Source organism: Cydia splendana, chromosome 5 (genome assembly GCF_910591565.1).
Source record: "Cydia splendana chromosome 5, ilCydSple1.2, whole genome shotgun sequence".
Classification (NCBI taxonomy): Eukaryota; Metazoa; Arthropoda; class Insecta; order Lepidoptera; family Tortricidae; genus Cydia; species Cydia splendana.
The window spans coordinates 9,676,089-9,691,029 of record NC_085964.1 but is presented as its reverse complement, the minus strand read 5'-3'; the positions used below and the strand labels follow the sequence as shown (position 1 = coordinate 9,691,029).

General features: G+C 39.6%; 1 protein-coding gene across 2 annotated transcripts in view; it reads right to left on the bottom strand.

The window, feature by feature from the left end:
• The window catches only part of LOC134790656 (E3 ubiquitin-protein ligase MIB1), a 274,710-nt gene that overhangs the window by 189,723 nt on the left and 70,046 nt on the right, over positions 1-14,941 (bottom strand). For both annotated transcript variants that reach the window (XM_063761528.1, XM_063761529.1), the window contains exon 11: positions 9,001-9,152. In XM_063761528.1, coding sequence (XP_063617598.1) covers positions 9,001-9,152 — 152 coding nt within the window. The remainder of the gene's footprint in view (positions 1-9,000; positions 9,153-14,941) is intronic.

Genomic DNA, 14,941 nt, shown 5'->3' with positions numbered 1-14,941 from the left:
TGGTTTACTAACGAGCGAAATCACAATTGATCAGCAATAGTCGCAATGAGGCTTGGGAGCCTGACACAGCCCCGAACGGAAAAAGATGACATTATTTTGGTCAAATAATATTTTTTTTCAAAAACTGCGGTAATCCACTATGATCGAAAGTGTAACAATATTTTTTTTTAGCCTCATCGGTATTAATATATTTCGTTTCTAATATAAAGGCCATCTAGCGTTGAGCGTTGGTAATACTTGTTTTAATTCTTCTTTCCTTTTTGGAAATTATTATTAAGTATCTTTTTTTATTGAAACGAGTTTTGTAAACTGTATCTACATCGTGCGCGCAACGAAACGCAACGCAGAGTGGAAGTATCTTCGGTTTGATCTGTTAGCTGTCATTTTCAATTCGGATGAGATGGTGTAGGTCGATTCGTTTTCTTTAAAGGCCAGTGAGCCACATTGTTTTTAAATCGCGGCTTAAACCGCTTAACCGTAAGTATTTTTCTTGATCTACGTATCAAATTGTTCGAGACGTGTTCAGTGCTTATTGTTTTATTACTTATTTTCAGGGAGAATATTATGTTCTTCGTACCATAACCTCTGAAGGCCCCATGCATCGACATGAAGACACGGATTTACAAGCCGGCTTCTTTTCTGCATTGGGTAAGTTGCTCAACCGTCCTTGCGAATTTAACTCTCGTCGAGGATCGGAAAGCCACTCATACTTATTGTTATTTAAATTATTTCCAGGGCTTTCATGATGAGGTCTTTTAAGAAGAGGTCTTTCGAGAAGAGGTCCTTAAGTCTCCGGTTTACCCCTTCAGTTCCCTATTCGGTCAAGGGCGTCGGCATGAGCGCAGGGTGTGCTCCAGGTCACGCTGAGCTGGTACTTCCCTTGACGGCTGTAACCCGTATGGATAGTTGGAGGCGGCGGCTGTGGCACCGGGGTGGTTGAGCTCACCACCACGAGGCTGCAGGGCTCATTTCTCATTCCTTATCTAAATGGAGGTCAGACTGTTATTTTTTAAATTTTATTAAGGCGCCCAATAATTAAATATTTTACCCCTAGTTTACCAAGGTCTTCCAGCATATTGAAACACAGACTCACCCCCTGTGCTCTAAATTTAATACCTATTTATTTAAGTTACGACTGAGCTAGCTACAATTATAATATTACCTTAAATTTCTTGTCGGAGTTGTAATATACTTGTTAATACAAATTTCTTTATTTTTATTTTATACCACTATAGGGCTACCCGAACCGTTACAAAAGGGTAACTTTTTTTTAACCATTTGAACGCCAAACGGCGCATCCATTTGCCGCGCCACTGACACCACGGGGGTAAAATTTAGTTTTGTGAATAAATCTCTCTGGTCGGTCCCTCATTACTGAGGATCGTGGTCACTGGAACCCCTCAAATAAACAATCTGTCTCCATCGGTTGCGGTCCAAAGTAGCCCTCACTACTTGATGTAGCTTGGAAGAGGCGGTGGCTTCCTTTATTTGGTCAGACCAACGTGTTGGCGAACGGCCTCGTGTTCTCTTGCCTTCGGTATTGCCAACAATGACCAATTTTTCCAGATTGCTACCCTCTCTTCGCATGATGTGACCGAAATATGACAGTATGCGTTGCAGACATGAAAAAATAATGCCAACCTAAAAGTGGGGTGTTTTTCAGTAGATTTTCATCAAAAAACGATCGACGTCAAATGCCGTCTTTGGCGTCGTTGTCACGATTTTGCGTTGACGTCAATTGCCGTCGGTGGCGTTCAAAAGGTTAAACGAGGCTGATAAGAGTCAAAGCACCGACAGATTGTTTTAGAAAGGGTCGAAAAAAGGGGAACCGTAGTGGCCCAGATTGCCAAAGTCAATATAAAATAAGGTCGCTCATGCGGAATGGACGAACTCTGTGTATATTTTCCTTTACGGACAAATTCGAACGTGCAATAATAACAAACGAGTTTACTAGCGAAACAAAAATAACAAAACGAACAAGCTGAACGCATGCACGAAGTCGCACAGGCAACACAACAGTAAAGAGACAGTGCATTCGGGCCAGCGGAACTGGCACAGCAGTCGGTATCCGGCCTAACAAAAGGGTGATAGCGTTACGTGCGTAAATCAAACGTCGCACAATAACAGACCCTCCCGGACCCCTCCCCGGGCTCCTGACCACTGCCCCCTCTCTCTGCCCGTCCGTTCACATAAATCTGCCATACAGAAATGTACTTTGCTCCAGCCACTACCCCGACATCCTCGATATCTATGCCAATAGGTTTTCAATGTCAATCCTGTTTCAAATCTGCTTAAAAGTTATCGGTCGTCGGGTACCAGCTATCTGCTTTACTTTACATACAACAAAACCTTTTTATAGCAGACCATTCATTATTCGCGGAACATAGCCCACAGCAACGTAACGGAAATTTATCAATTTTAGTACCATACCCGTACTATGTTCGCCGGGATTATCGGAACATTTAATTACAAACGTTTCTTTATGATACAGCGTGTGAGATATTAATTAGGATAAAGAAACCTTTGTGAAACGTACACCTATACCCGACATGGTATTTCAACGGGAATTAATCTATGGTGGTAAGTAGGTTTACCGACGAGTATTTAGCACCAGACCCGTAACAGCCAGTGCGGGAAATAACATTTGTCGTCCGGACGGTGCGATACCATCGTACTTCGCTCTATTCGCTGCAATTAACGCTGCACAATGACCATATAAATCTTCTCTGATTGCTCCGTTCGTTCTCTACATACATAGATATTCGTTGAATAAACCGAGCAGATAATGTGGCCTCAGTGACTTCGTTTTGTATCGCAGGCTATGATGTTGTCAGACGGATGAAAAGAGATTGCGATGTCGGCTCAAAGGAAACAAAACGCAGACAATTAATAACTGTAACTGATGATGTCGGTAAGGAAAAGAGTAATGTCCGGGAGAGACGGCGGGGCTCGGGGGTGCGACGCCGCTGCCTAATCTCACCTATACGTCTCGAGCCGGAGAACAAACAAGCCGCGAGTCGAGATTACGCTCCGAATAAATCAATGTTACGACGCGTTAAAATATTTAAGCTCACGATTAATGCCGATCGCGGATGCCCGTCTTATCTGAGGACCGCGCGCCGCGGCGGGCGCAGCTGCGCAGGCTGCCGATCATCGCAGGATCCCGCAACTAATTAATCACAGCTAAATACAAAGCATCGCGCTAGGCAAACAAGTATCTGCGAATTAATCAGTGCGTTTATCCACTAAGTAGCAATTTTTGGATGTTTACAAAAACCAACCTGAAACCGGTCAATTGTATTCGACTAACATATTAATGGAATTGGAATTTTCTAAATTCTAATGCTTTTAAGATTAAGATTAGGAGCCGCTAAGAAATTTAGATGCAACATTGAATAGACAATTCAGCTACTGTACCTACTTATATTAGCTATCTTGTCCAGGTGGCCAATTTAAACTTATATTTTGATGTCATGCCTGTGCGTCACGTTAGTGCTTTGGTATACATGTACGAAAACGTACGAGCGAATGCACGCGCAAATGATAACAAACTGACATCGCTACGATTATATCAAAGTGAGTCAAAATATAAACTAAAATTGGTCTCCAGTTTTGGTTCGCTAAAATAAAAAAAAAGGTCAGAAATAATAACGATATGAGAAAGAAAACCAAAGTTTTAAAACCTAACCCGAGATTAGATTAGACTATGAGATTTTTTACAACAGCCGCCTACTTTAGATGCGAGAAGGATAAAATGAGTTCACGCAGATGGTACGCGGGTAATATGGGGTATTGCTACGTCGTAGACGGTCTACGTTGTACGAAAACTTGCAACTATGTCGTCTATTGTTTGCCGTATATACATACCTACATAAATACACTCTTATCTAAGAAATTCGACGCAAATAACAGTAATGATTGTTCAAGTGAAAACTTCTTTAGCGGCGCTGAGCACTTTTTGAGGTGGGGAAAAATTATAAACTCGAGAGAGCGTAACGCGTAACGCGCTGACGTCATGTGTGACGGACAATGTAATTGTTTTTGATTTAAATGCCATCTTGTGAGTTTCCCTCAAACTGGTATTAATAATTATAACTGTAGTAAGTCAAGTTAAGTAAGCATACATAGTGCTGCAGATATTTTGCACTAGATGGCGCTGTTATTAATATTTTGAGTTACAATGTCGTTGAGTTTTCACTTCTGCCGGCACTCCCGGAGTGCACCCCGTTGTTTTTTTTATCTTGCTGGCCAATTCAAACTTATGACATCAAATGATATCTAAATGATGTCAGTCCATTCGCCTTAAGTACTGGCATAATTTTGATATCACAATGTAACTTTTAATTGCCCTCTTGCAATCACAAACAATCCAATTGTAACGCATCAGAACCAATTGAGTGAATTGCAAAAAAAAATTACATAGTTAAGCACCTGTAATTAGTCTAAGTTAATTGATTCCATTGTGTAACCACAGTTAAGCCATTTCTATTTAAGTTAGATGCATGAAAGTGTGTCAGCGTATGATATAGACTTATTTGTGTATGAATTAAGTACAATAAATACAATACAGTACAATTTACATAGTTAATTTTGTTAACACAAATGAATCAATTAAGTTAAGACTAATCACAGCTTCTTAACTGCGCTTAATTACGTACATTTTTTTGCAATTCACTCAATTGATAATTCATTTTCTATGTCGTTATCATTCGCCGTACAAAATTATTCGGACGCAAAGGATTTTAACTGAAGATTAGCCAAATTAGTAACTCCCTCCCCTACCAGCAATGGCACGAGCAAATCAAGCAGTAAAAGTTTACGTAATCAATGGAGCGCATTCGTATGGTTAGATACGAAGCTAATTTACGAGGATACTTAACCGGAAGCTTATCGTATTCCGGTAATGTATCGCGAAATTGCCATAGAAGTTTTACAAGGGCTCGTTAGGGGAGCTGTAACGATAACCGCACGAGATAACTGTTTCTAATCAGACGTAATGACGCAACGCGCTCCGCCGCGAGGCTCTCGCTCCCTCGGATGCTGTCGCCTGCGCCTTATCCTTTATTTGATTTCATTAACCGCCCACCCAATGTGAACTGCCTAGTTCACCGCAATAGTTCACTACTTTTCTGAAAAAATATTCCAGTAAAAATTAACTGCGTCATAAACTCCGTCATAAGGAACTTCATGTAATAGGAAGATTCCATAGTCGTCGGATTAAATTCCTTCGACTTTTTTTACTATAAGAACTTTCGAACCGAAGAGGATGGGCGCTCCTGATATAACGATATACTACGGAAGTAATAAAATAAAACGATTTTACATCTCAAGGGGGAGACGAACGTTTTTGTCGAATGGGAAAAGTCGCGAGCGACTTCTCATTCCGCGATAAAATCTGGAACGTTTTACGGCAATCTTAAATTCGATTGCTGTTAAACAACAATCTAAGAATTTAAACGACGTTTTCGTAAATTTTGTTTCCATTTGTTGGGTATCTAATATAAATTCTTACTTAGGCGTAATTTGACTGAAGAAAATACATACTTAACCGATTTTCTTTATCTCTAAAGCAGGGTTCTCCAAATCCCGGTCCGCGGGCCAAATCCGGCCCGCAACGCGTTCCAATCCGGCCCGCCGACACCCAAAGCGAGTGCCCACTGTCCGGCCCGCGGGAGCCAGGCTCCAGAGGTTCAGCATTCATTGAGAGTGGAACTGTTCCTAACAGCAGCAACCAGACAACCTCCCCCGGCGCAAAAACCGACGGTGGCCCGCTCGAAAGTCTCTAAGGCGCAATATGGCCCTCAGCTAAAAAAGTTTGGAGACCCCTGCTCTAAAGTATCAAAATGTAAGACCGAATTTTAATACTTACTTAATGTTTGCTGCGTCAAATTGACACTCAGATGGACTCAAAATAATGACACTTACAGGTAAACTTCCCATAAAAAACATTTGCTCATAAAAAATCCATCCCTCACCACTTGGTGCAAAGATATTTCTAAGTAGTTTCCCAGTGGTCGAGTAAATCCGGGCGGGGTCCAAGAGCATGAGCTAATAGTGATTTAAAAAGGAATCCAGGACGGGGAGGGGGGTCCGCGTGCCGACGCACGTTCGGCTGTTTGTAATATGCGGCTCGGGCCGACACATGAAAAAGTAGCCGACGGCGACGGAGGTGACCGCGACCCATAGATTTACCTCCTGTAGACTCCGTATTATGGAAAGTTTACGAAGACTCGCCGGCATCATACAGGCAAACCTTGAACTGACTACTTACCTGATGCCTAATGACGTGAGTGTCATTTAATTTAGCGCGCACAAATCAGCGAGAGTGATAGCCAAAGTCGTATTATAAAATTTCAAAACTATAAATCAGAATCAGCCTCTTAGTACACGGTTTTGGTTGATTTGTAAATACAGATCGTAAACGTCGACACCATCGAAATGACAAGTTTCGCTCTTTAAGTAAAGTGATACGATGAATGTCAGTGTGTGGTGACCGCCCGTCGTCTTATATAGTCCATCTCGTAAGTAACTGATCTGTGCCGCGAGGGTCCGCTCTGCCGCCGCATAATGAACCGGTCACGTAGCCACATTTCGTATTATTTCCCTGGGACGCGTCGCGTGACTTGAATAAATGCGGGCGGCCGGTGCGAGGCCGAGACGCGCCTCCTTTACTTTGAAAATCTTATCTAAATTGGATGTTACTTGCAGTCCAGATCGCACCAATATGTAAGTATGAGCGAGACAAATAAATATCAAATCAAGTTGGGAATTTAAAAGTTATAATGCCGCTCGAGCGGCTCCGGCGCCTCCGCCTCGCCTCCACACCTCCACAAATAAACCGCTTCACGCACGATTCTCCAGCGGAGATTCATTATTCTTGCGTTTTTGAAACACCTCTAAAAGTAGCTATCTTAGGAACTAACTTTTAATAGGCATCTCTTTCTAGAAAACATCGTTTGCGCAGAAGTTACTTTCAAAATACAAAATAAATATATAAATATTTATTAAATGATTGTACAACCATCTCCAATATTAAATTATGGGAACTGACTGGACAAAACCCTTTAGCTAAGGATATACTTCTGCGGAAATGGCGCTGGATAGGACATGTTTTACGAAGGCCAAACAACCACCTATCCAAGCAAGACCTGGAAAATTCCCGGAAAAAGAGGGCTAGGTCGCCCACGTACCACCTGGAGGTGCATAGTGGAAAAAGAGGCGGCATCAGTTGGCCTCGGCTGGGCGGAGCTGGAGGAGGCCGCGCTGGACCACGAAGAATGGAAATCCCTTCTGAGAGCCCTATGTCCCTGATGAGGGATAACAGGATATCATCATCAAATGATTATACTACTCAGAGAATGTAAGTAATTTAAATTATCTCGTGCGCTCACCTTTGAAATGCGAAATGCGAAAGACGGCATATTTAATTTGTTACATTGTTCAAAAATTTTCGTTCCGTTATTTGTTCGGACTTTAGTACAGAATTAAAAGTCATTTGAAATAATATCTTTCGTATATTTTTAATTAAACATCAATACCTATTCCATATGTAAGAACTACTTGCACTTGGCATTATTCAGAAAATTCATTATTCAAATTTTAGAAGTAAAAGCAATTGGCTCGGGCACGGGTTTCGATTCTATTACCACCCCTGGCTAGCGGTGAGAGTATAAAAGGTGTTTAGTTTCATCAGGCAATCATAACATTCCAAACTAATCCGCACTTCCATACTAAAATTAGAAATTCTAGAATGTTTTCTGTCTGTCTGATTATTAATTTTCATACTTAAAGCGTTGAACCTATTTGGAATTTTAGCGATAAGGTAAGAGAGTCGTAGCATAAAATACAAGGTGTAACAAAAATAGTGGGGATCCGTTTAAAGGCATATTGGGTATCGTGTTCTGATTAGGAAAAAGTAGAAGAAAAAATTTTTGACGCATTTTTTTTTCTATGGGGCAGGTCGTCGTAATCGGCCAACCCTCCATACAAAGGCCAAACATTTTTCGCGTGATAATTTTTTTCTTCTACTTTTATTTCATTTTATTTTATAAATCCCGGCAAAAAAACGTAAAGGTTCGAAATATACTTAGTGGGAAATTATGCACTTTGTCTAATTAAAAGACCCGTTGTGAAAGGAGAGGCAGAAATTCTAACAGAAATGCAATTAACGAGTTCTACGCCGATGAAGTTGTAGCTACAACTAATCTACAATAAGTACGCATCTTGACTGTGACAGTTGTGCATACAAATGTAGTACTTATGTAGTGCGTGGTGATAGTACAAATGTGCCAAAAACTTATCTCTCAACATTTGACCCAGAAAGTAGGTATGTATATTTAACATTGTTTGTTGGACATATTTTAAAATTAAATGTCATAACCAAGAAAGGCACTTTAGCAGAACGCGAGCACACAACCCTTTTCAGTAGTAAAATAACGTTTAAAGCTCATGTGACTAATTTAGTCCTCGCTGACTTTACGCATATGCTGCACAGCAATAAAGACATCACATAAGGCGCAGACCACACTCTCCGAGCTCGGTATTAGACCCGTTAAGCACTTTATTGTGCGGCAGGCTCGCTCATAACTACCCGTTCTCTCGGGGACAGCGCCGGACAACAAGCGATGTTATGTTTATTTCAGATAAAGTCCAAGTTATAAAGCTACCCGTCGATAAGTACGGCCCCTGTAATACATAACTTTGCCGATTAAGGACGCTGAACGAGAATTTCATAGCAGTTCAAAGTCACATACCTACTCCTATCATATCAGTTTTTGTGTGTGTTTTGAGATAATATATGGCAGATAAAGTGATGAGCGTGGGAAAAATCTCAGTCACTCGACTACATAAAATTTGGCACACTTACGTTTTATAAGGTTTTGGTTTAGCACCTTTACTTGTTGATCAGCACCGTTACTTTGAAGTAATGATAAGTACTTATGCGCGGGAGAATGTAGTAAAATAAGTTAGTGTTCTTTATAAAATTGAGCAACAACTTACCTTGGATTGCCTCGAAGTGCTGCATGATGAAGCGCGTTGAAACCGTTGTTGTTGGTGAGGGTCATGTCAGCTCCATGCTCCAACAGCAGCGTCAGCATGTCGTCCCGTTTCTTCGATATAGCATCATGTAAGGGGGTATCCCCTTCAGAGTCCTGAAACAAATAGAAAATGGTCGTGAACGAGAACCCAAGTGCAATTCGTTAGACTGTTAATCTAAATCTAAATTAATTTCCAATTGAGTCTAATTACCAATGCTTTGCGCTTGCACACATTCGGCTTCGCGTTGCCAGAAGCGGCCGCGCGCATACCATTACGATATTAATCTAGTAAAAACGCATAAAAGTTTCCTTTGTGGATTGACCAGCCGCATCAGATAATAATATGTTCATGCATTATTGATATAGCTAAGTGGTTGAGAACACAACGAACTCATCAATACTATCAATCTGGTGGCAGCTGCTACATGAGTATTTACTTGTGAATTATGAACCATCGCCCGTTCCCACCACCGCGACAATTTTCTAAAACATCAAACCGCCCGAATGAATAATTAAGGCGTCGGAGAAGACGTTTAGGGCGTGGATTATGGCGACTTGCATATTTTATAAGTATCCGAGTGGTTAAGGCGAGCAGAGCAAGGCGTTCGCTCGGCTGCAGGCGGCTGCTGGCGGGCGAGTGGGTGAAATCAGAAATGGTGTCGAGTTCCGTAATATAGGACGGCAGCGCAAAAAGCGCGGCCACCGCGTCATTATCATAATCACCGCTGCTGCGTACCGCTCGCGCTGCCTACGGTGCCGCCCAAGCCGTTTCGCTTTGTGGGTGAGCATTAAGAGAACCGAGCGTTGTGCTCTGTCATTCCGCTATTCATTTGCTAGGGGCTGATGAGTGATTTTTGTTTGCATGTATATATGAATATATATAGGTACTTATAACCACAAAGGAGAGGAAGAAATCTGACAGGTTCACAAAAAAAAATACTAATGACGGCTCCTTATAATTAGCTGCATAAAATTGTTGTTAGGGTAGCTTCGAAACGTTTCCATATTATAATTTGTGAGTCTGCTTTGTCTTCGTTTGTAAGTCTGCTGCGTTAAATAACTAATCATTAGCGGTAAAATGTATCAATGTAGATAATCGTTAACTTCATGTTTTCATTTCGATGAGTCTGAAGACCAACCTCATGTTTTTAGATTTGAAGTCGCCTCAAATATTGCATTTCACTATTAAATATCAAAACATATTCAGTATGAAGAGACATCGAACAACATCTCATTTAGTTTTTATGATTTTGTTTATGTTATGAAAAGCAGTATTGAGGCATTTTCTGTGCTAGCAGAAAATCAGCATTGTTCTGACAGCTCATATAGTATGAGAAAACTACAAGTGTACATAGACTGACTAATCGTTTAATGCCTCTTTGTGCCACATTTAAAAAATACAAACATTAGGTAAATTGTAAACAAACATGGTTCAATTCTCAACAGATGTGACATTCTAGCCATGCATCAGCGAAATGACAAAGCATATGACACCCATTCGCGTCACGCTGTAGGTAATTCAGTGCAAGCCCGACCGCAGACACGGAGTAATTCGGTGCAGAATGGCACCATTAAATATTAATCGTATTGGCTCATAGGTGGCCATTACAATTTGTAATTCAGGAACATGCAACGCTATCTTGATAACATGCAGATATTATTATGCCTACACAATGTTTGCTAATAATTGCGAACGGTTCCCAATATTCTAGTTGTAGTATTCAGGCGTTTATTACTATAAAACTGAGACATATTAAAAGGAAGTATAAATAAATGTTACATTCAAGGCAGTTTGCACGTGTATCATATATACTCTTAAATAAGAGCCTTAGAAAAGCGTCATAATTTTAAATCGTTGCATGTGTATGATTACTATATATCGTAGACTGTTTAGAGCCTAAGGAAAGCGTCATAATTAAAGGCAGTTTGCACGTGTATCATATATACTTTTAAATAAGAGCCTTAGAAAAGCGTCATAATTTTAAATCGTTGCATGTGTATGATTACTATATATTGTAGACTGTTTAGAGCCTAAGGAAAGCGTCATAATTAAAGGCAGTTTGCACGTGTATCATATATACTCTTAAATAAGAGCCTTAGAAAAGCGTCATAATTTTAAATCGTTGCATGTGTATGATTACTATATATTGTAGACTGTTTACAGCCTAAGGAAAGCGTCATAATTAAAGGCAGTTTGCACGTGCATGAAGAGTGAACGCAGCTGTGCGCGCTCGCTATAAACAAGGACGAGGCAGCGCCAGTAACGAGTACCGAGGCAAAATAAGAAATTTGATTTACGCCGAAGGCAATATCCGCAGGTGCATATAAGCTGCAGCCACTGCACCGCGCTGGCGACAGCCCTATGAAAATTATGGCACTTTACGGTCTCATCATAACACTTCGTGTTGAGGAAATTTTAATTTATATCCGTAACGTGTGGCAGTTCTAATCATACATATACATATTAATATTATTGCATTCTATAGTGCAGATACCGTTTCCTATAGTAGATAATCCGGATAGTTCTATTGCAACGTGATGCTTAAATTAAAATAAGTAAATGCAGTAACGCTGGACGTCGATTCAAAATAGTTAATCAGTCAAAGCCAGTGTTTTTTCAAACTTTATGGTGTCACGGCTCTTTATGACCACTAAATTTTTTTCGCGACCCCCTAAGCCCGTTTCTACGTTTTTCTATCTATATAGAGTCTGTGCGGAAAGAGAACAGTCGTGAAATGTATGGGATCCCATACATTCTACTTCTACGGCTCTTCTCTTTCCGCACAGTCCATGGTCGATATCAAAACAAAAAAAAAACCGGTCAAGTGCGAGTCGGACTGACTTTGACTCAAAGCGATAAGTGCAACGAGCCTACCATATATCGACCTTACTCATACAAACGTTTACTTTAATATAGCTTAAATACTCTATAATGCACACCTGAAAAAAATGGGTGCATTACATTTGTTATAATTACTTTTCAAATATTATAGTTTGATATATCGTTATTTTGTATAACGTAATAAATGGCATACTACCGTAATACCTAATTAACTGTATACATAATGTTATTATTGGTATAATGGTCATAAGGTATATTTACACTTCGTCTAATATACATTGCCATAATTATTACATACTCTAAAGCATATTATTTGTTATAACAAGTTACATCACATAATTATTTATGTAGCATAATAGTTGCATGACATAAATGGGTTAGGTTAGGTTGGAACTGCGACTCCGCACAAACGAATAACTACCTAACAAAAGGAGGTTTAGGTTAGGTTAGAACTTTGACCCTCCGTAGAATAAAATATTCTATAAAAAAAGTGGTTTAGGTTAGGTTTGAACTGCGGCCCCCGCAGAACGAAAACCGTGAAAAAATAGGTTAGGTTAGGTTAGAACTGCGACCTCCCTAGAATAAAATAGCTAGCAAAAGCAGTAGGCCTGCGTAGTAGTTATAAAAAGTATGTTAAACTTTACGTTATCAGTAAATGAAATATGACAAAAAATATTATACGATAAATGTATTTATACTTGATAAAATTGTATGAAGTATTACGTTATACAAAAATATAATATAACAAATGTCATTATAAAACATGTCTATATACTATTTGAAAATTATATTACATTATGCATTATATCAATGACAGTTTAGATGAAATCACTATATAATAAAGGAAACGTATAATAAAAATTACATTATAACATACAATAATATATCAAATGGCGTTATAACAAATGTATGATAGTTTTTTTATAATTATATTAAACATTACACACCCATAATGAAAATATTAATAATAAAGAAACATAAAATTCAATTTAACGCAATAGGCGGTCCATTCGCTAAATGGCAATTTTTTCCAGATTACATTTGGATAGCACACTCTTGCAGTTGCATTGCTTTGAGTGAGACAAATAATAGCAATATCACACTAATTTTGAATTGTTATTGTATACATACATTCTCAACGTGTAAAAACGAGATATACAACAAAGCAGTCAAAAATATTTAGTAGCGATAACAAAATCCTATGAAATTTTCGCACAGATAAATACTCTATGCTCATTTTTCTCTGAAGAAACTTTTTATGACATTTACCACGCCACTAAAAATGTAGATGCAGGCCAACTTTCTCCATTACTATCAGAAACAAAACTGAGAGTTGACAAATACGAATGTCTAATGAAAAACGGAAACATTCGGAGCTCACAGAGATACTTTATTCGTAGAAATATGTATTTAGAACAAAAGAATATGTAAAATGGGGAAGTGGCAGCCGGTTTATACGGTTACCACACACAAATGTAAAAGGGCAAGCGGTTCGCTTCTCTGGAAATAACAAACACAAAACAACAAGGTAATTACTCAAAGATAAGAACAACGCGGCAGGCTGGGAACTAAAGTGGGCGACCCTACCGAGGCGAGGCGGGCGAGGCAGGGCGCTACGGGCTGATGGCGAGGCAGATATCGCCTCGGCTCGCGGGCCACGGTACCTGCTGCCCGACCGACGTTAAAAATTCGTCAGCCTTGATTAAAATGCCAAGCAGTCGCGTTATTGTTGACGAACAAAGGGTGACTGGATTATCAGCGGAATTAATGTAAGCACTAAAAGTAAGTGCGGCTCATGAAAAACGAGAGCAAAATAAACAACAGTGGTTCCGGCGAATATGAAGATTTGATTACAGGGGGCCTCAGATACGAGATAATCCGTGAAATAAACGCCTAATAAAATAAGATGTAGAGGCAGGTATTTAATTACGTATTAAAAAGGCGCGAATTGAACCTGGCATTTCAAGGCTTTTTGGGATTCCATCTTAATAAGTTAATTGGCAAACACGTTGGCTGTAGAGCTATCGTCCCTAAGAAAGTAATACGAGTGAGAAAGTAATAAGAGTTTAAAGTGTTTTATCACGAGTAAGCCAATACGAGTAGTACGTATCGCACTAGCTTAATAAATAATAATAAATACAAAAACACAGCGTGTGTTTTTAATACAACCGCCAATTAAAACGAGGCATGTAGGTTTCAGTGCCATGAAATTAAAAGGGTTTTTTTTTATTTAACTTTCTAACAGTGTGCAATTACATATTTAGTAAATTCACTATGGATCATTTTTATTCAGCAGATAACGTATAGTTAATGGTACCTATATACAATTATAAAAAAATAACTTAAAAGTATCTAAATTAATAAATAAACTACTTAACTACAAATTGGTTGCCCGAAGTTATTTTTGAACTTCGATTTACTTATTTACGTGGTAACTAATAATAAATAAAAAGGTTTTTATTAAATTTAAAATTCTAAATTAAACACTTGGAGCTCAACAGTATCCAGCCCACACAAAGCTTCATCATTGACGAGGCAGAAAGAAAACAACTAATTGTTAAATTCCAACCCATTAAGTCGGGTATTACGGTAGGATTATTCACGGCCCATATACCGCGGCATCAGAGCTCATTCGTGTCGGGGTGCAGCTCAATGTTCTATTATTCAGTACGCTTACCGAGTACATCGCCTCAGCTAAATCACTGTGATTGTGATCTCCGATTACACGTAGTTGTTACAGATCCCGAGGTTCCACCGTACGATCGCAGTCAAGATATGTACATGTTTCGTGAACTAGATAGTTCCTCCACACGGCGCTCTCGCGCACTCTAAGCTGTCGTGCTTTCGTTCCTTGCTGGATTTGCCATTCGAGCCATGTCTAATCTCGAATATTGACGTATCTAAATTGCATTAAAAACGTACTTGCGGCTCGCGCTAGCTCACTCTAGAGCTAAATATATCCTGCCATGGCTTCTCAACTTACTTAGATATAATCAAATTGGTCACCATAGGACCTCTATAAGCACCATTTCACCAACGGTCGCATTGTACGAAGTATTGT